The following is a 22,990-nucleotide window of genomic DNA, read 5'->3' as shown; positions in this document are numbered from 1 at the left end:
TTTTTTGTGTGTGTGTGTGAAAAATGGCCACCAGATGAGGGGGGAAAGTTGCACAAATGGCAAAAGTCATAAGGTTATGATATGAGGATGTGAAGATGACACATGTGACTAGGTGGAACTGTTTTTCGAGAGAAAGGCAGAAGTTTGTGGAGAGCCATCTCCAGTTGTAAGAATTTGGGGATATCTGAAGATCTTAGATTATATATCCCTTGAGAATGTGAAATGTCAACTGTATTGGTTGAGCAGCAAGATGTATAGAATATTGTCCCTGATCATATCATGGTATTATAATTTTACTTGCTTAAATATATGCATATAAATATTTTAAACACATTAATCCTACACATTAAAAGTGTAGGATTGTGTATGGTTTGTTGTTGTGTGGAGAAATTTAGGAAGCTAAAGCAATACCTAATAAGTTTCTAAACATAAAATAATTTTGGGGGTGCCTGGGTGGCTCAGTTGGTTAAGTGTCCGACTCTTGGTTTTGGCTCAGGTCATGATCTCATGGTTCGTGGGCTCTGGCCCCATGTCGGGCTCTGCGCTGGCACTGCGGAGCCTACTTGGAATTCTCTCTCCTCTCTCTCTGTCCCTCCCTCTGCTCTCACTCATGTGTCCACTTTCTCTCTCTCTCTCAGAATAAATAAACTTTAAAAATAAATAAGGATAAAATAATTTTTTTTAAGTTCTAAATCAAGCTATATTGTTTTATAAATGTATTATAATTCAGCTGAGGATCTCTTGGGAGGATTGTAACATAATAACTCTAATTAAATGAGGTAGACAAATTCTTAGCTTAGTTTTTAAATGTTTTACATAAATGATATGGTGAGAAAATGATATGGTAACTGAAATATATATATATATATTTTTTAATTTTTTTTTTAACGTTTATTTATTTTTGAGACAGAGAGAGACAGAGCATGAACGGGGGAGGGTCAGAGAGAGGGAGACACAGAATCTGAAACAGGCTCCAGGCTCTGAGCTGTCAGCACAGAGCCCAACACGGGGCTTGAACTCACGGACCGAGAGATCATGACCTGAGCCGAAGTCGGCCGCTTTTACCGACTGAGCCACCCAGGCACCCCTGAAATATATTTTTAATTGTATTATGTGACTATTTTAAATTTTAACTAGTATCACTTTTATCTGGATTTATAATGAAATTTGATAAATCTTTTCTTAAATTAAAAATAAGTCAAAGGAGTGCTTGTTATATAGTTAAGGTTTACATAAGAAAAGGGTTAGTGAAAGGAGAAATGCTTAGGTAGAAGCAAAATGTAAATAATTATGAATATATCTTGCTTAGTATATATTTTAATTCCTTGGCTAAGAATTATGTATCTCCACCTTTTAACATTTTCCACAATGTGTACCAATAAAGTATATCCTTGCATATGCAGAAATCAAGATTACTCCATTAGTAAGTACATAAAGAACATTTGCCAAGTTATAGTCCGGTAGAAATAATTTGGAAATCAGGATGCCTGTAACTAAATTATGGTTGGCTATATAAGAGTTTAGTAGTGGTTGATTACAGCAATACTTTGTGTTTTTCCAGCACCTAATTTTTCTAAGTGCTTTCAATCTGTTGTCCAATGTTCATTGCATAGCATCCCTTGACAGATAAGTAAAATAAGTACTAACCAAGGGGAGCCTCAAATAGATGTAACTACCTTCTCTGTCAGAATACTGGGGCAAGGGCAAATAGTCCTCAGATTTCCTAATGGCTTGCCAGTCCTTACCATTTTAAGGCAATGCTGCTGGAATACCTCTAATAAAGGCACAGTTGTATTTAGAATACAAATGTTTTCTTTGTTAGATTAGAATATTACTTTAAGAGTTTTAGATAATGTGAGGCAAGTCTTACTAAAGGATAGGGTTTACATTTAACTGTTTGGAATACCACTGGTTCTATTTATTTGAATTTTAGATATTGCTTATCCATAAGTTCTTATTGGCCTTCAGGTAATGGATAACTTCTTGATACAAGTGACAGGAAAAAAACGTGTTGTACTATTCAGTCCTCGAGATGCCCAGTATCTATATTTATCAGGTACTTTTTTTTAAGTTTATATTTCTAAGGTCTGGTCTATTCAGTTTCTCTTTTTAAGAATTCTGTTTTCATAGAAAAATATCTTAGGGCTTCTTCCTAATTATGATGTATTTGTGTTCACTGTGCATGTGTATATAGGTAATAGGCTGTGTGAACAATGAAATTTTCAAATTTTCTTAATTATATTACATGGATGTCCATGGTCATAAAGGGTGGGTCACTGAAAACTGGCTTAGGTTTCAGAATAGTAATTGTTCTCACAGTGTGGATAAAATAAATAATTGTACAGAAAAGAATACACTTTCAAGTTTATACTTGCGATTACCTTTTAAGAAATGCTAACTTTGCTAACTTTATTATCCTTTTTTGCAACTTTTCAGGTACTAAATCAGAAGTACTGAATATAGATAATCCAGACTTAGCTAAATATCCACTGTTTTGCAAGGCTAGAAGGTATGAATGTTCCCTTAAAGCTGGAGATGTATTATTCATTCCTGGTAAGATTTCTAGACCTCATTAATTTGCTGTTTATAAACTCTGTACTCTGTCACTCATCCATTATATGATATTTTTTTTAGTACAAAAGTATATTTATTATATGTTCTGTCCTATACAAGTTGATTTTTATATACAACTGTGTATGTGTGTTTAAAGTATGCTTAAGCAAATTCTTATAAAATTAAGAATCTTGTTTTTCAAAGGCAACCTATAAATATATTATTAATTAATATAATACTCTTAATTATTTAATGACATCAAGCAATAGATTTATATCTGGGAAAAGATTAGTTTGTTCTTTTTAATCACTTCATTTCTAAAATATTTATATATTTTAGAATTATGTCACTTAAGCATTTACAAAGAAATGGTAAATATATTTCAAAGCCAAAGGAGATTAGAAATTTTATTAAGTATCAAATTATTATAATCTTAACACCTATGATGTCTTTTTTGTGCATTATATTCTAAGGTCTGAATTAGCGTCGCTTAATTTCTTTGTACAATAAATAGGCATTAGTTGTTGTAGTTAGTGATGTAATTAATATCTGTAATTATTCAAAAGTGAATACCTGAAGATAAAAAAATCATAATTAAGATTAAAGGAGTCCATTAACAAATTCTGTTTATATAGTCCTATTTCCCATATTTAATATATTTTTAATCATTAATACCTCTTTTTCAGGGACAGAATTAAGTAAAAAAGTATTAGTAAAAATATGATAAGGGGTGTCTGGGTGGCTCAGTCGGTTAAGCGTCCAACTTCAGCTCAGGCCATGATCTCACAGTTCCTGAGTTTGAGCCCCGCATCCAGCTCTGTGCTGACAGTTCAGAGCCTGGAGCCTGCTTCAGATTCTGTCTCCCTCTCTCTGCCCACCCCCCACTCATATTCTGTCCTTCTCTCTCTCTCTCTCTCTCGCTCTCAAAAATAAACATTAAAAAAAATTTTTTTTAATATGATGATTTCATTTGGGGCTACATTATACACTGCTTGAGGATAAGTAACCATGTTTTGGTAATTTTTGTATTCTCTAAGGGGCCTGTTACCATGTCCTTAACATAATACTGATTTGATACATTGACTTATTTATCCTTATGTTCTCTGTAAACAACCAGCATACTAGTCTTTAAATCTATTGCCATTATTTAAATCTTGGGGTTTTATATCTTTAGACAATGGTTAGGAGCTATGCAGTTTTCCCTTATTCTATATACAAGTTAAAAAAAAAAAAAGCCAGAAATACTGAACATTTGCATATATTTTGAAATAAAAGCAAAACCCCCATCTTTGCATTCAAATTTAACAGAATGGTTAGCTTTTTTTCCTGTTATACTGAATAAGGCAAAAAGATTCTTAAAGAAAGAATAATTAAGATTAAATCCATGTTTGAAACTAGTTTTGCAAATCAAAATATTTTAAGCTTTGTTTTTCCTAGAGCACTCTTAGAATGAGTTTGTTTGTAAAATTTAGCATCTTGTAAATCTTACTTTCTCCCATTCACAAGATTAAACATTTTTTGATGTGACTAGTATTTCATCTTTATTATATTGTGATGTTGCTTTCATATTCCTATAGCACCTGTAAGTTTGAAAATGTTTAGACTCAATGGAAAACAAAGAAATGTTCTAGAGGAAGTGAAAAATTAATTAGCTATATCATTTGACAAAGTTTCCTCATCATCTCCACCACCAGATATGTGCTTTAGTTTTATATATTGTAAAGGAGCTGAAAGAAATATAAGAAAATTATAATTAATTTAATTAGAAATATGAAACTAAGGAGGCTACAATGAATGCAAATTTAAGCAAGTTAGAAAACCAAATATGCAGCTTGAATAGGAAGTCTTTGAGAACAAAAGTACTGTGCTGAGGCAGAAAAGGTCAAAGATACTCCTCAAATAATTGAAATGTTCTGTGTACAAAAAATAAACACTTTTGATGTGGTTGTAGGACTCAGGAAGTGTAAACAAGTAACACAAAACATAGCCCCAAATTACAGAACTACAAAACAAATACAACTTTATTATGTCTTTCAAGTTAAAAGGGAAAATTGCTATTTCCAAAGGTTTTAAACGTAGGGTTGTGTTATTGACACTTTAAATTGGTTGGCAGTTCATAAAAGTTAAAATGATTCTGTTAAAAGCTGGGAGTGTGCTAACGAAGGCATCTAGTTACAAGAATTTCTTACATTGGCTATATGCAATTTGTGATATTTCACTGACATTTTGGTGTGTTTTTTTTTTTTTTTTTACTCTAGGTTTTATTTTTAACTTGGTTGTTTTTTTTTGTTTTTTTTTTTTTCTTTTTTTTTTAACTTTCTCTAGCTTTATGGTTCCATAACGTAATCTCTGAAGAGTTTGGAGTGGGAGTGAATGTTTTTTGGAAGCACCTTCCGTCTGAATGCTATGATAAAACGGATACCTATGGAAACAAAGACCCTACGGCAGCATCAAGAGCTGCACAAATTCTGGACAGAGCTTTAAAAACACTGTCTGAATTACCAGAGGAATACAGGGACTTCTATGCACGGCGAATGGTCTTACACATTCAAGATAAAGCCTATAGTAAAAACTTTGAGTAAATAATGAAGTGAATGCAGTGAATATTAACTTTGCAATACAGTTCAACTCAAATATTAGAAAAGTATAACATATAAAATATTTTTTAAAGATTGATTCTTTGTTAAAATAGGAAAGATAAATCAATCTCAGACTTATAGATTAAATATGAATTTGTATTTATATGGTTTCTACTTAATACAGTAGGTTGAAAGAATGTTGTACTGGGTGGGACCACTCTAGCTTTCAGATACAAATAATTAAAAATCCAACTTAAAATGACTTAATAAAATAGATTGGTTGGCTCAATCGGTTAAGTGGCTCAGGTCATGATCTGTTTGTGGGATTGAGCCCCATATCGGGCTCCATGCTGACAGTGGTGAGCCTGCTTGGAATGCTCTGTCCCTCTCTGTTCTTCTCCCCCGCTTGTGCTCTCTCTGTTCTTCTCCCCTGTTTGTGTGCTCTCTGTCTCCCTCTCAAACTTAAAAAAAAATAAAATGACTTAATAAAATATACTGAATCATTATACATGAAGTCAACTGATAAACGGGCTTCAGTATTTCTGATCCAGTGATTCAGTAGTGTCACCAAGAACCTAGGTTTGTTTCCCCCATTTTCAGATGCAGCATTGGCATCATCCTAAGGCTGGCTACCCTCGTGGTCACGGGATGATTGCCAATAGCAGTTGGAGCCATGTGCTTCTTCATTTACATGCAGAGGAGAAGTCAGGCTGGATTCCAAGGGCCTTCTCTTAATATGCAAAAGCTTTCCCAGGGTCTCATTGATCTAAAGTGGCTTAGACCTGTCTACCGCTGAGCCAGTCACTGGGAAACGGTATGGAATAACCCTTAGAACAACTGGGTCTCCTGGAGCTTATAAGTAGAATCCTCTTCCTCTGAGGTACATGAGGTATACATGCGGACAGCATGGATAATTTTTAAAATTAGGATTCAGGTTAGGAAAAGAAGATGAGCAACCAACGATGTCTACTACATTTTTCCTTTGAGCTTTTTAAAACATAGTTGTCTAGGCACCAACTTTGTAGACTTTATTCGGTATGTTTAGGGTTTGGTATAGTATCTGTATCTGGTAGACCTCATAGGTTGTTTTGATGTATAATCAGGATTGAGAACAACTGGATTAAATGATAGTAATTTGGATTATTGGTTTTGTGATTTGTCCAAAAAGTTTAATCTGATCCTGGGGTTTTTTGGCACTCAATGTAAGTCAGATCTGCCCCTTTTTTCAGTTATTCAACGTCAGAAAATGTTCAAATCTGTTTTAATTTATACTTACAGCTAAATCTCAGCCCAATTAGTTTTCCCCACTAAATGCTTTTCCACCTCTTTTTAAAGAGAAAAATTCTTTTTTTAAGAATACAGGAGAGATCCCAATAATGTTGTCATCATTGAAGACAATGAGCCATTGTATGTGGATCTGTGCCATTCTTTGTAATTATATTGCAATTTCATTGAAGAAAGACCAGATATATTTACAGAACACAAATGTGTTCATCTAAAGCAATCTGAGTGCATCAAGTTGGTGTGTTTTAATTATGGACAAAATTTTCTGTTAAAGTAATTCGTCTGTTCATATCCTGTGTTTGGAGTTTGATTAATTTCAGGTATAAAAAACATTATGATAAATAATGGAAAAGTATATAAAAAATCATTCTGAACTCCCTAGGTGCCTTTGGGAAGAGATATTGAAGTTACTCAGGTCAACAAAAGTAAAAAGACGGTCTGTTAGAAAAGCAATTGTCACATTAGCCTGATTTAATTACTAGTTGTTTTTTTTTAATTATCTTTAGTTCTTAGATTAAGCAAAGAAATTCTTTAATGATTCCTTTTCCTTTGGGAAGAAAAAAAAAAAAAACCTCTGTTAGTTTGAACAGTATTTATGCTCAGCTCTTTAATAAACCTCCTGGGTTTTGCCTCTTTAAAAAAAACAACAACACAAAGAGAATCAGTGCAAAGTATATATCCAGAATCATGTAGAAAACTTGGAAGTAAAACAGATTATAATCTTCCCAATGAATATTCATTTTAATTCAGTTTATTTGGGAAGCACACTGCGTGACCTTAGGCAAGTTAAATAATTTAATCTTTCTGAAGCTTCTTTTCCTCATCTTTAAACTTGTACTTTATAGGGTTGCTACAAAATTACAGAGATAATTCCAGGGCAGGGACAGTGATGGCTGGTGCTAGCTTTGAGATTTGGGGTGGCTCTTGTGGCAGTATTAAATTATAATGCCTACAAAACTAGAAGTGAACCCTTAGGGAAACTTTAAAATGATTTCCTTGGTCATATTTTTTAATGTTAGAGTCTTAATTTTGCATTTATCTTTTTTGCTGACCTGATTGAGACCAAATGAGATATTTTTAACATATAACATATTAAACAGTATGTGTTAGCTGCAACGTCTCAGGAATTCCAAATCTTAGAACTTTATTGCTGAAAGGGATCTTAGAAATCATTTTATCAATCCACATCGCCTAAGTGATTGTCCAGTCTTGTGACAGAAACTGGAATTACAGCTGTGGTGACCAGGTCAGTAATTCTCCACGCTTTCTCCCTTAGGTGCAGCACATCTCTTGTTATTCTTTGACTACAGTTTGGGGGCTTGACCTGATACACAAAGGAATTTTTCTTCTCTGTCAGCAAAACTTGTCACTGTACCACTCACTGTACCACATAGACATAGATATAGACACATATCTATCTACCACATAGATACAAAGTAAGACTAACAAGTAAACAACAGAGTGTAAGAGAAAATGGAATACTATGCAGTCAAACAATGAGACAGAGGTATTGTAGTATTGGCAAGAAAGTTTTCAAGGTAATTAAATGAGTAATTCAATGAGAAAAAGGTTGGAAACTATGGATATAGTATACTGCCGTTTGTGTAAAACAAAGGTTTGCTGTAAGTAAACATTTATATTTGTATATGTATAGAATTATCTCTGCTAGAATATACAAGAAACCAGTGATAGTGATTGTCTTTGGGAAGAAGTTAGACAATTTAGGTGGGCAGACTGGAATCTGCAGTTGTATATCTTGACTTTTTTTTTTTTTTGGCCCCTCTATCATTCTTTCAAAACAACTTTTTTAAATACATGTGTTAGACTGTATTAGTTTTTCATGAACACTAACAGTATTTGCCTTGGCACATAATTACATTGGAATTCTACTTATTCAGTAATTGATTTAAAACTTGTCACTTACAGTTTTAAAAAGGGAAATAAATTCAACAAGGCTTATTTTGTATCTTTCCACCCTTTTGAAGAGCGGCTATGGGAACATTTGGAAAGAATCTTGGTAAGGAGGCTTTTCTCTCACCTATCTGAAGTTGCCAACAGACATCTAAGCTGAACCTGAGAAGTTGAAGGAAAGCAAAATGCAGGAAGCTGGAGTGCAGGTATGCGTGGGGTCAGAGCTGTGCTGCTGGGACTCCTTCCTCCAGGGCTGAGACCAGACGTGGTGAGGAGCCAGTCGACCGGCAGTCACTCACACATCCTTGCTGTTACCTCAGTCTTGTTGCAAGCACACATGCTGAGTGTTTGGTGTTTTAAGTACGCCTAAGTTGTATTCTATTTTTAAAGCTCCATTAAATGGGATCCTAAAATGACCACCCTAAGCAACTGCCTGTCTCTACCACTAAGAGCTACTAGACCAACCTGAACTTACAGATGAGGTCTACCTATGTGTCGATCGTATCCTCTGAGGCCCTTAAATGAAGTATAACAGAATAGCTCTTTTAAAAATACTACCTTTTGTTTCATATTTTCACTTTGAAGCCTTAGTCTATTACACATTTCCATACTCAAATGCTTGAGACTGGTTTGTCCGAGCCTAGATCTTTCTTGCCTGGGTGGGTGCTTATATATGTCATTACATGGGTGAAATGAAAAGCAGATCACACCATATTTTAACTAAGACTCTTAAGGAGAGCACAAGAAATACATATACCTGAAATTATTAGCACATGAAAGGAAAAACCTACTTACTTGAGTTTTTCTTCCACAAGAAATTCAGCAAAAATGGAAATAAAGCAAACTTTTGTGGGGCAACTTAAAGGAGAGAAGAAATGTATTTTTACAGGAAAGACTCAAAGTTGCTCATATGAAAAGACATGGAAGGTTAATGAAGACATATACAAACCTAAACTAGCAAAGTGGATAGAAATAGCTTCCTTCCAAGTAACAATCTAAATTTTAACCAATCTCTTAACATAAAGCACATCCAAACAGACTTCTCTGGATTAAATTTAATACAATTGTACATTCATGCTGTGGCGGTAACAACTTTCACATTATCTATATGACTTCTCAGTTGATTCTCATGACACAAACACAAAGGCACAATCCAAAAGGATACACTAACATTTACAATAGTTTTAAACAAATGTAGAGAAAGAACAAATTGGAAGTCATAAATATTTGAATATGGATCAGCTGGAATATATTTTCATTCAAGAAAATATTTCTACTTTCAACACTCTCATCCTGTTGCAATGGCAGTTCCAGGTGTCCAGTGAGTTATTCTTAACATCCATTGAACACATAACAATTATAATTAAGCAGTCATATGACTAGATAGCTAAAGAACCCAGATTTTTAAATATCTCAGATTTTTAAAATAAATCCTTCTACAAAAGTCTTTTTTCCATTTTACCTAATCCTGTGAAATAAGTGCTTTTCCTTCCCCCTCAGTAGTGCATTCAGTAACTTAGCTACTTAACATTAGATACACATGAATTTAACCAAGGATTATTAAACATTGAAAGAAGCCATCCGATCAATCATGATACTTTAAGATTAGGTAATAAAATGCTAGAATCAGGTTGCTGGTTTCCTTACTGGGAATTTTTGGTCTTAAAAGCCGGTAAAGAAATTGAACCAACATAAACTAACCTGTCCTTAAAAAAAATTGAGATACTATTCTGTACTTTATACAATTAAGGGATGTCATTTCTAAGCATTTGGTGAGCAAGAATTCTTATAAGTTTGAATATTTGGAATGTATTATAGAGTCATTAAAATATAAGTCTGGGAAGAAACCAAGAGATTAACATTTTAATTCTGTATTTTATAAATTTAGGTCCTCTGGGTTATTAAGATATTAAGCTTCAGTATCTTTTTTTATCAATTTGAAAGCGGCAATGCCTGCTTAATTATTTCATGACCTGCAAAAGCTAATTATTAATAAGCAATAAAAAAGTGACTGCTCACCTTTTATTGTGATCATACAGCTGTCAGTGTTAGTTGACACTCATTAGATCTTGGTTTCTCAAAATGTATTTATCTAGGTCAAGAAAAACAGGCAGAAGGAAACCTCACCCAAATTATGTAGCAGTGTTAAGCAAATTCAGTTTTTGAGCCAAAACTAAATCATTTGTGTCTTCAAACTTTCCCTTGTAACTTTTCTTATAGCAATATAATTTTGCATTTTGGCCAAAGAGAGCTGCTTTCTTTTGGCAGACAAAATCAAGCTTCTGGAGAAACACTGACTTAGATGTATAGAATCTGCCTCCTTTTCAATAGAGCAGTAACAAATCGAGTGTTATATATTTATTTCACCTAAGTTGATCTCTTTCAAAAGACTGATATGATGAAAAGATTTTAAATTTGTAGTCTATTTTTACGCAGTATACCTAATTATGTTCTAATTAAAACAATTTTGCCAAAGAGCTGGTTTTTGGCCAAGAGTCAAGTCCAAAATGTCTTATCTAAAAGCCACGGTGCTTAAGTGTAATGTTTTTAAAAACCAACTGTACATTACTACATGTTTTTGGAAATGTGGAAACAAATACATTTTGACTTTCAAGAAAAAAAACACTTGGTGGCACATTAAAGGATGACTATGAGTTTATAAAACAGGAGAGGCAGGATATAGTTATTCCAGAATTATGGAAAACATCAGTGTGCCTTTGCTTTATTTGAAGAAAAATGGAGTTTTGAGTGCCAAAATAGCTAATTACCGTTAGTGTCACCAAAATTAGTTCCAAACATTAGTACTCAGAAAATAAACTATTTCCAACAATAACAATTTTCATTACCTTTTAGAAGGACTATATCATAACTTTCATTCCTAAGGGTCTTGTATCTCCTTGTAAGGTTATCACAAATCACCTTTTACTTTTCAAATGAACTAATTCTAACCCAATCCAAATTAAAAACTGTTCACATTCACGAGCAAGGAATACTATTGCACATTACACTCTTTAGGAATGTGTGCTTCCTCCCCCCGCCCCCCCGCCCCCGAAAAACTGACAGTGCATCTATGAATTAGATCTCACTACCTGAATTTATAACACTCAAAGTGCTTCTGCTCTTCCACTGAACAAGGACATTAATGTTCTTGTAGTCTCAAAATACTTCATGAACCCTGAAGTGATTCTCTATGGAAGGAGCTTCCTTTGCAAAATGAATTTGGCTAGTCACCTGCATACCAAAATCTCCAAGTATTTGAACAAATTTCTTGTGCTCCTTTCCAATCCAAGATCTCATTGGATCACATACTTGGTAAGGTGTTACATGGGTATGAACAATAATTCCTGTTTGTGCAAATTCTTTCAAGACTTCTGGATAAGTAACCCAAGTATTGCTTCCTCCGGAATGACCACCATCCAGCCAGTACATTGTTCTTATGCTTTTGATAAAAGCATCTATGTTCTTGTCTTTCTTGGCTTCTTTTAATTCAAAAAGCAATTGATTCAAAACAACACAACCTTTACTGAATCCGATCAAAGTAAAAGAAGCACCATTTAGTGATGGTGGATAAAAACTCATGGCAGACTCATCAAACTTTTCACAGGTCCTCTCTTTTTCTCCCTGGCAACCATTAGTAGTGTGAGAAGAACTGGATCTACAATTAGATGCTTTGGAGTCCTGATTCAAATCTTTCACATTCTTCTTTGATAACAAACTGTTCTGACTTAAGTTAAAAGCATTAACTAATAACATATAAAGGTGCTTAAAAGCTCCAAAGTCAGTATTGTGTTCTGGAGCACCAAACATATTACTTTTCACAAAATTATCATAGCAGCTGAATTTGTGCAAATGCATTCGAGAACACTTTATCACCCAAATGTAACTATTGGGGAACCGGTGGGCTAAAATGTTGGCCACATTTTCTAGACTCCAGTTTTCCCACTGATAATTCTCAGGATGACGAGTCATAATTTCATGGTAATTCTGAAAGGTAAGAAAGATGAAACAAGCATTAAATACACATTTACATAAAATTATTTCCACAAAATAGTTTCCCATTTTTATTGTGGAGAAAATTGGGATGTTATATGACCGACCCATGGTTAACATACCAGAAATGAAAACTATAAATATGTCATTACTTTCTGATAGAATTTTAAACAAATCATTTAATCAGTTTAAACCCCAAAACCATCAAAAGACAGGGTTATGAGATACAGCTAAATAGCACAGTAGAAATTTAAAAATAAAACTTACCTTAAAAGCATTATAAATAATTTTAAATGTTATTTAGTATACATACAATCTCCTACTCCTAACATATTAACTGAAAATAAAAACTGGTTTATTAAGCAGACTTTTTGACCAAGACAGAACTTTAAAAATATTTTCCCTTTAAAGCTGTTACCCTGAACCCCACCCCTCTTTGGACTACTGGAATGAACTGAATGCTAAATTTGATTTCATTTTTGTATTACATACAGTTGACCCTTCAACAACATGCATTCAATCTGTGAAGGTCCACTTATAAGCAAGTTTTTTCCTATACATATACTGTAAATGTATTTTCTCTTATGATTTTTTAAATAACATTTTCTTTTTTAAAAAAAGATTTTATTTTTAAGTAATGTCTACACCCAATGTGGGGCTCGAACCACAACCCCAAGATCAAGAGTTGCATGTTCCACCTACTGAGTAGCCAGATGCCACCTTAATAACATTTCCTTAAGAAAAATGTCACTTTATTGTAAGAATACAGCATATAATACATATACAAAATATTCATTAATTGACTATTTACATTATCAGTAAGGCTTCTGATTCTAATCAGTAGGCTATTAGTAGTTAAATTTGGGGGGAATCAAAAGTTATATGTAGATTTTCAACTATGTGGGGGTCAGTGCCCCTAACCCCTGCATTGTTCAAGGTTTCATCTGTACAAAGCTGCAATGGATGTTAATAGAAACATCTTTTTATATATCTGTGATTATCTCTTTAAAAATAAATTCCTGGATATGGAAAAACAGGGTAAAAAAATATCCATAATTTAAGATTAGTTATACAGACTACAATACTGTCTTCCAGAGAGATATGTATAATTTTTCTTCTATCTTTGTGCAATTTCTTAGGCAAAGGATAGCTTATTCCAATTTGGATTTGTTGAAAATTTGAATGAAGTTGAAACTTTGTTTATATATTTATTAACGACCTGGATTTCTACTTGTGTTTGTTCATAACTGTGGCCCTTTTTTATTTGGATCTTATTTATTTATAAGCATTCTATATATAGTAGTAACTTTTTGCTCAGGTTCTAGGATATGCACATAAATTTTGTTTTCCTTTTAATTTGTATTCATAGTAGCTTTTTTAAAAAAAGAGGAAATTCAGATTTATTCATTTATTTTATGAAATTTATTGGATACCTACTGATTGGGTATGGATCAGAACAGACTAAACCCCTGCCCACATGGAGCTCACATTCTAGTACAGAGATACACAATAAACTACTGTGTAAGTAAACAGAGTAACACTGTCCAACAGAAATATAACATGAGCCACACATTTCTAGTAGCTACATTTTAAAAAGTAAAAAGTTAACAGGTGAAACTATCTTTAATAATGTATTTTGAGCCCAAGATGTGTAAAATATTATAATTTCAACATGTAACCATTATAAAAAACTACTGAGAGATTACTACATTTCTTTTTCTTACAAAGTCTATGAAATCCAGTGTGTATTTTACACTTATAGCACATCTCAATTTGGATGCTGAATTTTCATTGGAAATACTAGATCTGAATTTAGATTTCGTAAAATTTACAGTCAAAAAAGTAGACTCATTTATCCAAGTTGTTCAAATATACTTAAAAGTTTTCTAGGAACTGAACTGAGTATCAGTTTTTAGATTTCAATTTAAAGTTAAATATAATTAAAAATTTCATTCCTTGATTAGACTAACATTTCAAGTGGTCAATAGCCATAAGCGGCTAGTAGTCGGCACAAAACATTAGATGGTAGTTAAGTGCAATGGAATAAAATTTTTAAAAAGCAGGGCAAAAAGAATACAAGGCTTTGGAGAGGGTGGAAGATTCTTATTTAAAACACAGGGTGGTCTCCAATAAGGCGGCTACTTGAGAAGCAACAGAAGGAACCAAGGGAGTGAATCATGACAATTCAGGCATAAGGAACTGCAACCACAAAAGGCCCTGAAGTGGAAGCATGTTTGGTAGAGCCAAGATACAGTAATGAGGCTAGCGTAGCTCCGTATCAGAAACAAATAGAAAAGTCAAAGTCAGAGAGATTGTTGGGGAGGAGGGGAGGTATGAGGGCTCTGGCTTTTGCTTGGTAGGGTTTGGAACAGAGGGCTGAAATAATTTATGTCTTGAAATGATTACTCTGGCTCCTATGTTGAAGGGTCGGGAGTTGAAGCAGGGAGACCAGTAGGGGGCTACTGAAGGATAATCCTGAGAAAAGAAGGTAGTTTGAATAAAAGTGGTAGTAGAAATGAAGGCAGTAAAAAGTGGTCAGACTCTGAACGTATTTCGAAAGTAGAGTCAATAGCATTTGCTGACTGACTGGATACACGATGTGAGAAAAAGAGAAACAGAGTTGTGATTTGCCTTTGTTTTCTAACAGCCATAAACCATAGATGTTGAACAATTTTAGAACTAAAAACATTTTTTTAACGTTTATTCATTTTTGGAGACAGAGCATGCGTGGGGGAGGGGCAGAGAGGGAGACAGAATCCAAAGCAGGCTCCAGGCTCTGAGCTGGCAGCACAGAACCCCATGAGGGGCTCGAATTCACGAGCCATGAGCTCATGACCCGAGCCAAAGTTGGATGCTTAACTGACTGAGCCACCCAGGCACCCCTATGTGAAACAATTTTAAATGAACTTCTCTTTTGACCTAGTAACTCCACTTTTAGGAATTTATCTCAGTGGCATACTTGCATATATGCATGAATAATTAAGTATGTATAAGGTTATTTGTTTCAAAAGAATAGACATGTGTGAGTACTAACACGGGTTGTAAAATAAGAGCTAAAAATCCACTGTATGCTATGCTACCATTTGTGCTTTTTTTAAAAAGTTTGCATCAGCATAAAATGTCTCTGGAAGGACATATAAATCAGTAACAATGGTAGCCTTGGTGAAGAGAAATGGGAGATTGGAGAGACTGGGATGAAAAGGAGATTTACTTACCAATGTATAACCTTAAAGAAACTGAATTTTTAACAATATGCATATATTTTCTATTAAAAAACTAAAACTAATAAAATACTCACTATAAAAATTGTCTATATGCAAAGGCATAAGGAAGATAGAAAAATCCTCCATAAAATTATCAATTAGAAGTAATCATTATTAAACCTTTGGAGTCTAGCATTCCAGTTTTCTTTAGTATACATACACATATACAAATACATATATAAGAGAGCATTCTTGGGGCACCTAGGTACTTAGTTAAGCGTCCAACTCTTGATTTCGGCTCAAGTCATGATCGCAGTTGTTGAGACTGAGTGGAGAGTCAGGCTCTACGCTGACAGCACGGAGCCTGCTTGGGATTCTCTCTCCCTCTCTCTCTGCCCCTCCCTCCCTTGCACGCTTGCACACATGCACACTCTCTCTCTCTCTCAAAATAAACATTTAAAAAAAAGAGCATTCTTTATTTCTCCCTCAACAAGCTTATGCATATAGTTTTCACTTAAAAATATATTACAGGCATGGTTCCATATCATAAATATAGATTTGCATCATAATTATTAGACTTTCCATAAAAAGATTAATATCAATTTACATTCCACTGGAAGTATATAAGAACTTACCCACATCCTTACCCACAGTGGCTATTAGCATCAATTTTTAAAAAATTTCTACTATGATAAAATATCTTACTTTTATCTTTTATTATATATATATATATATATATATATATATATATATTTTTTTTTTTTTTTTTTTTTTTTTTTTTTAACGTTTGTTTATTTTTGAGAGAGAGAGAGCATGAGCAGGAAAGGGGCAGAGAGAGAGGGAGACAGAATCTGAAGTGGGCTCCAGGCTCTGCGCTGTCAGCACAGAGCCTGACATGGGCTCGAACTCACAAACTGTGAGATCATGACCTGAGCCAAAGTCAGATGCTTAACCAACTGAGCTACCCAAGCACCCCAAAATAGCTTACTTTTAACTTGCATGTTTTGATTCCTAATCAGGTTGAATTTTTTTCTATGTTTATTGGCAATTTTCTTTCTCTTCTTCTGTTCTCGGTTTCATGTCCTTTGATAATTTTCCCAGATGCTCAAGTCCTTCTTAACAGTTTGTAATCTCATTAATGTTGACAATTTTGTCATACATGTAAAAACTTTTAATTCCCAGAAGGCTATCATTTAATTTTTTATGGATTCTACTACTGTACTCTGCATATTGATTTGTGACATATAATTAAAATAGGAGCTTAGATCTGAAAGGGCTTATCTAAATCCTTTATATAGCTAAGGAAATGGAGATCCTAGAAACTACAGCTATTATATTATATAGTTATTTAGTTAATGAGCCAAAATGAACTCAAGATTTTACAATTCTCACAATTTACCACATAGGAGGTGGTAAATCTAAAAACTTGGTATTTTCTTTGATTAGTCCCAGGTTACATGATCAGAGGGGGAAAATGCTTTTAATGCATAAAACTAAAACATAAAACATAAGAACAGGATGGTTACTGTTGTGTCAAAACCTTCGCAGCTCTCAAAACAATGGATAAGTACTCCCATATTCTAAAAAGAGACATCCCAATAGGACTTGCTAAAGGTAGCCAGAGCTGGTTCTGCAACTCAGGCTATTAAAACAAGGCCAATCTACAGAAAAGGCTAAAGACTGCAGGGAGAGAGCATTTTCTTTTGAGAATTTTCATCCCAGTTGGGAAGGCAATGCACTTATTTACCTTTTAAGGGGGAATGCTTCTAGTGGGGCATGCTTCTCTTCATCACCAGTGAGACAAGTGGCAAAAGAATGTCTTGGAGCAATTAAGAGGTGGTTATTTCACAGGTAGATTGACCTGCAAAAACTTACAGGCCCACCCCATAATGCTATTGAAGTAAAAGTACAAAAGATTTTTAGGAAAGCTTGACATGCATGTGTCTCCAATAGTTTGGAGACATTCAAGATAAAGTTTTAAGCTAGGCGAACTATTCTTACACCAGAGCATGGATAACTATATGGGATACGAGCTGTACTTCCATCAAAAATGGGGGAAGGGGACATCTTTATTGAGCATAAAGTGGACATCCCAAGTAAGCAAGCTAGAAGGACCATAATAGCCTAAGAAGGCTGCCCAACAAGAAGCACAGGAAACCCCAGAGTATATGATCAAGTGCAAAATAATAGAATACACACACACACACACACACACACACACACACACACACACACACACACACCTGTCCCTGGCTCCTTGCACAGAGCTCCTAAAACCCTTGGAATTTCCTGGGTGACAGGAACATCTTTGCTCTAATGAGATGACTCTTGGTGGACTCCTGGATAGGAAGTGGTCAACCAGAAAGACCAAGGCATGATTAGAAGTTTGAAACTTTCAGTCCCACTCTCCATTCTCAATTGAGAGACTGGAAAATGGAGTTAATGATTGATTATGACCATGCAATGAAGCCTCCATTTAAAAAAAAAAAAAAAAAAAAAAAAAAAAATTCCCAAATATGGGGCTCCTGGGTAGCTCAGTTGGTTAAGCATCCGACTTCGGCTCAGGTCAGGATCTTGCGGTCTGTGAGTTCAAACCCCACATTGGGCTCTGTGCTGACAGCTCAGAGCCTGAAGCCTGCTTCAGATTCTGTTCTCCTCTCTCTGCCCCTCCCCTGCTCACGCTTTGTCTATCTGTCTCTCAGAAATAAACGTTAAAAAAAATTTTTTTTTAAATCCCCAAATATGGGTTTGGGTAGCTTCTAGGCTGGTGAACACATGGAGGTCCTAGGGTAATGGTGCACTGAGAGAGGGAATGGAAGCTCCATACCCCTTTCCACATACCTTATCTTATGCATCTCTTCCATCTAGATATTCATCTGTATCCTTTATCACATCCTTTCATAATAAGTGGGTAAACAGTAAGTAAGCTGTTTCCATAAATTCTGTGAGCTGCTCCTGCAGATTAACTGAACCCATGGAGGGGGTCATGGGAAGCCCAATTTATAGCCAGTCGGTCAGCAGTACAGGTGACAACCTGGGACTTGGATGGGCATCTGAAGTGGAGGGAGCAGTCTTGTGGGACTCAGTCCTTAACTTATGAAATGTGACAATAACTCCAGGTAGATACTGTCAGAATTGAACTGTAGGATATCCAGCTAGTGTCAGAGAGGATCACCTGGTATGGGGAAAAACCCCACATATCAGGTTTCAAAAGTACTGTGAGTGTGGTAGTAGTGTAAATAGTAAAGGAGTGAGTCTTCTACTCACCAGGACATACGTAGGGCATACTATGTATCCTAGCCTTTAGGAAAACAAAATTTCTTTAACAGTTGGAAATGACCAAATGTTCACCAAGTGCTGAATGAGTAAACAAACTGTATATCTATACACAGAAAACGACTTGGTAATAAAAAGGAACATACTAATGATACAGGCAACAATAATAATGAATTTCAAAAGCATTATATATTAACTGAAAGAAGCCAGATACAAGACTACATACTATGCTTCCAAATTATTGAAAATCTAGAAAAGGCAAAACTATAGTGAAAGAAAGCAGATCACTAGTTGCCTGGGGCTGAGAAAAGAGACTGACAGAAGTAGGACACAAGGGTACTTTTTAGGGTGATGGAATGTTGTATAACATGATTGTGATGTTGGTTACATAATTGTAACATTTGTCAAAATTCATCAAATTGTAAGCTTATACTTAAAAGAGACAGATAAGTATAATTTTACACCCTGAGGCTTCACAAAGCAAGAGAACTCAAGAAAATTGGAAAGTGTCTACTAAAAAAAAAAATAGATTCCCCCTCCAAAATCAGAGCACCTAAAGAAATATGAATTACTATGTTCTCATCTCATCTGTTAATTCATATGAGAAAATAAAACGTATAGAATAAAAAAGGACAAAATGATTGCAAAAGGAACATCAACAAAGTAATGATAATTAAAATTTTAAATTACATGGACCATCAGATCCAAATGATACCAAATCTGTGTTAACATAAGGTAAGCTCTTAATGGTACCCTACAAAGTTCTGTTGGCCCTATTCTGTTCAGTACTTATCCAAATTAAGAATAAAGATACAGAAAGAATGCTTATTTAATCTATGTATGATACAAAGCAAAATAATGGTTCTATAAAAGGATCAATAAAAAGAGCTGAGCTGTATTTAACAGCGTAAATTTCATAGAGATAAACATTAGGCTCAGAAGAATCAAGTACAAAGATACAGATGAGAAAATCTAGCCCAAAAGCATTTCATATAATAATAGCCAAGATTTATCAAGCACTTCATCATGCATTGCTCAAAGCAACTTACATATATTCATTCATTTATTTCATTCAAAAAATTATCTACTGAATATTTACAACATGCCAGTCAGTAAGCATCATAAAACATATTAGTGAAGAAAACAGACATGAAGCTTACATTGTAGTGTTTGAAGACAGGTAAAAAACAAAATGACTAACTAATACAGTAAATGAAATGGATAAAAATAAAAGAGAAAAACTGACAGAAATCCTGTGCATATATATGATTACTAAATAGGTTGGTCAGAAAACACCTCATTGTGAAGGCAACTTTTGAGCAGCCTTGAGACAGATGACGTAATGAATCCTACAGGTATCTGGAAGAATACTGTTGCAGGCAGTATGTGCAAAGCTTTTGGGGTGAAGTATGGCTACCATGAATGACATTTAGAATGCTGGTGTGGCTATGGCAGAGTAAAACAGAAAAAGGAGACAGGAAAGCAACAGAATGGGAAAACGTAAAGATAGTGAAGAGCCATACAAACCATCAAGAGTTCTCTGGCTTTTACTCTGAGTGACATGGAAAACTATTGGAGAGTTTTGAGCAGTGGTATGGCATGATTTGACTTACATTTCAAATTGATAATTCTGATCACTTCCAGATACATTTAGGAGGAGAAGCAACTTTGTTGATTGAGTGAGATATGAAGTGTGAAAGAGAGGTTACTAAAAAATAACTTCAAAGTTTCTAACTTGAGCAACTAAAAAAAATTCTATTAACTGAGATGGGGAAGACTGCAAGAAGAACAGATTTAAAAGCAAAGATTCATGTTTGCTTTGAGATATGTTTGAGATATCTATTAAATATCCAAAAGGCAATATTGTGCAGGTGACTGGTAAGTCCAAAGTTCCAGGAATCTAGGCTACATACAAAAGTGTTGAAGGTCATCAGAGTACAGATAGTATGTAAAACCACAAGACTGAAAGATTACTAAAGGAATAAAGGTAGAGTAGAAAAGTTCACAAACTGAGCCCAAGGGTAGCCCAATAATAAAAAAGGTCATCAGAAAGATGAGAAGAAACTGTCAGTCATTAGGTATTCATATAGTTAGTCCTCACTGATACCTTCTAAATTATTACTCCTATTTTATAGTTGAGGTAGCTGCAATTGGCCAGAGATTTCATAGCTAAAAAGTGCAGAATCAGGGTTCAAACCTAGGCAATCTGGCCTCAAAGTCTTTTGATGCATTATCCTATTCTTCTCTAAAGGACCTGAGTTTTTAAAGCACTTCATATTCTGCATAAATCAACACTATATCACTGTCCAAAAAGCTAATGGAATCTCGGGCTACATTAGGAAGTGAATAATGTCAAAACGAAAGGAGGTATTACTCTAAGTGTATTTAGCACTTTTTAGACCTCATCTGAAGATACTGTATTCTGGCTGGTACACTTTATAAACATTTAATAGGTACTCAAGAAAGGTTAGTTACTATCCTTTACTATCTACTATCCATTACTATCATCACCATCATCATCATCATTATGATGCACACAGTAGCTGGTCCTCAAATCTCTGGAAGTCGCTGCTGTCAGCATTGCCATGCTATTTTCCCAAACTGAGCAACAGAGCATCAATTAAGTAAATTCAGTATCTTGTCTTAAATCTAAATACTAGTTTTTTCAGAGTTTTTATTAGAAGTCAATTAGACTAGTCAATTGTTTTAAGAACGAGAGAAAAAACTACATATATCTTAACCATTACTCGACACAAGGCACAAAGTTTGTAACTATATCATTTAAAGCATCAATTTCAAAAACAATAAAGTAATATTGTTTCATGGTATAAGAAACCTATCTAGCCATGTTGCCCAGACAAGCCATGCTGTCTACATCAGCACTACCGAACAGAACTTTCTATGATGATGGAAACGTTCAGTGGAAATGCTTTGTATTTGTGCTGTCCATTAGGAAACACACAAACCTTAGGTGCTACTGAGCACTTGAAATGTAGCTAGTGTGACTGAGAACCTGGATTTTTTATTTAATTTAAACAGCCACATATACCTAATGGCTAGTGTATTAGACGACGCGGTTCTGAGTTAAGATCCAGATTAAGACCCGGCATTCCAGGACAAAATAGCCACAGATATTTACCTGAAGCTATAAAAATAATAATTAAGATAAGATCACATACAAAAACAAAAGTAAAGAATTTAGGTGATCATCAAAATATTGACATGCTTAATTACTGTCCCTTTTCTTCCACCCACCCTCCCTTTCTAGGGTAACTGAAAGTGTCATACCCTTGTATTTATTTATTTTTTTATTTTTTTACTTGCTTGCTTTTTAATTACTGTCAGCGTTTTCGGAACCCTAAAGTGCTAAGTTAATTTACAAGTCATTCCTGTCTCCTGTCTAACACACACACACACATACACTTCCGAGAAACCAAGTTATAGAATGGATATATATTATGTGTCTCATTCCTTCTGTCTCAAATTCCACCCCATCGAAGCCTAAACAGCTGGCTCTTTCGAGGTCGTAACCCTCCAAGGACACCTTCCCTCTGGGGCTCCAGAAGCACAGGGTCAGGGGTGTGGCAGGGGCGGTTTTGGATTTCGTGGAGTAACGGAAGAGCCACGCCGTGAGCGCATGTGTGGGTGTGTTCAGGACAGGCAAGGAACCGCGCACTAATACGAGGGGGAAATGGGGGCATTCGCATATGCACACGAGGAAGGAACAGGTGTCCAGGCAGGCCCCAGGTTACCTGCACATCCCCCGGGAAATAGAGAACGTGATGCTGGGGCGCTGGCTGCGGCTCCTCCTTCGCCCGGTCCCCAGGGAGGGCCCGCCGTTCCGGTCCCTCCCCGGCTGTCTCCGCCGCCAGCAGGAGCAACTCGTTACTGCGCTGCGGGTCAGCTCCCGGCACCGTGGACAGCTGCAGGCACTGCGGCCGGCGCCCCTCCGCCGACGGGGAGAACGGCGCACCGCTGCCGCCGCCCAGGTTCATGGTTTCGGCCTGCGAGCGGGACGCGGCGATTCCGAGGCTGAGCTGCGGCAGGAGGAGCAGCAGCGGTGGCGACCGCAGGAGCCTGAACTCCCACATGGGTCGCTGCCGCGAGAGCAGTTCAGGGGTGGGGGGAGGTCCTGAGGGAGGGACATCGGCAGGCCGCCCAACGGTCGGCGGGAGCGGCCCGGGCGGGACTCGG

The 22,990-nt window shown here is 35.6% G+C and overlaps 2 protein-coding genes across 7 annotated transcripts in view; one reads left to right on the top strand and one right to left on the bottom strand.

Moving 5' to 3' along the window:
* The window catches only part of TYW5 (tRNA-yW synthesizing protein 5), a 19,643-nt gene extending 14,165 nt beyond the window's left edge, over nucleotides 1–5,478 (top strand). For both annotated transcript variants that reach the window (XM_042949632.1, XM_042949631.1), the window contains 3 exons: nucleotides 1,969–2,056; nucleotides 2,437–2,553; nucleotides 4,879–5,478. In XM_042949632.1, coding sequence (XP_042805566.1) covers nucleotides 1,969–2,056; nucleotides 2,437–2,553; nucleotides 4,879–5,135 — 462 coding nt within the window. In that variant the 3' untranslated portion in view covers nucleotides 5,136–5,478. The remainder of the gene's footprint in view (nucleotides 1–1,968; nucleotides 2,057–2,436; nucleotides 2,554–4,878) is intronic.
* CC1H2orf69 (chromosome C1 C2orf69 homolog) overlaps nucleotides 1–22,990 on the bottom strand; it is a 26,399-nt gene extending 3,409 nt beyond the window's left edge. For 2 of the 5 annotated variants that reach the window (XM_042949627.1, XM_042949628.1), the window contains exons 1-3: nucleotides 22,549–22,990; nucleotides 11,417–12,311; nucleotides 10,347–10,419 (exon numbers count right to left, since the gene is read on the bottom strand). In XM_042949627.1, coding sequence (XP_042805561.1) covers nucleotides 11,484–12,311; nucleotides 22,549–22,887 — 1,167 coding nt within the window. In that variant the 5' untranslated portion in view covers nucleotides 22,888–22,990 and the 3' untranslated portion in view covers nucleotides 10,347–10,419; nucleotides 11,417–11,483. Of the gene's footprint in view, nucleotides 1–7,617; nucleotides 7,798–8,381; nucleotides 10,420–11,416; nucleotides 12,312–22,548 lie in introns of those variants that run through there. The other 3 variants (XM_042949629.1, XM_042949626.1, XM_042949630.1) reach the window with 3 other exon arrangements.

This window comes from Panthera leo, chromosome C1, assembly GCF_018350215.1.
Source record: "Panthera leo isolate Ple1 chromosome C1, P.leo_Ple1_pat1.1, whole genome shotgun sequence".
NCBI classification, from domain to species: domain Eukaryota; kingdom Metazoa; phylum Chordata; class Mammalia; order Carnivora; family Felidae; genus Panthera; species Panthera leo.
This window is presented reverse-complemented; position numbering and strand designations above follow the sequence as displayed.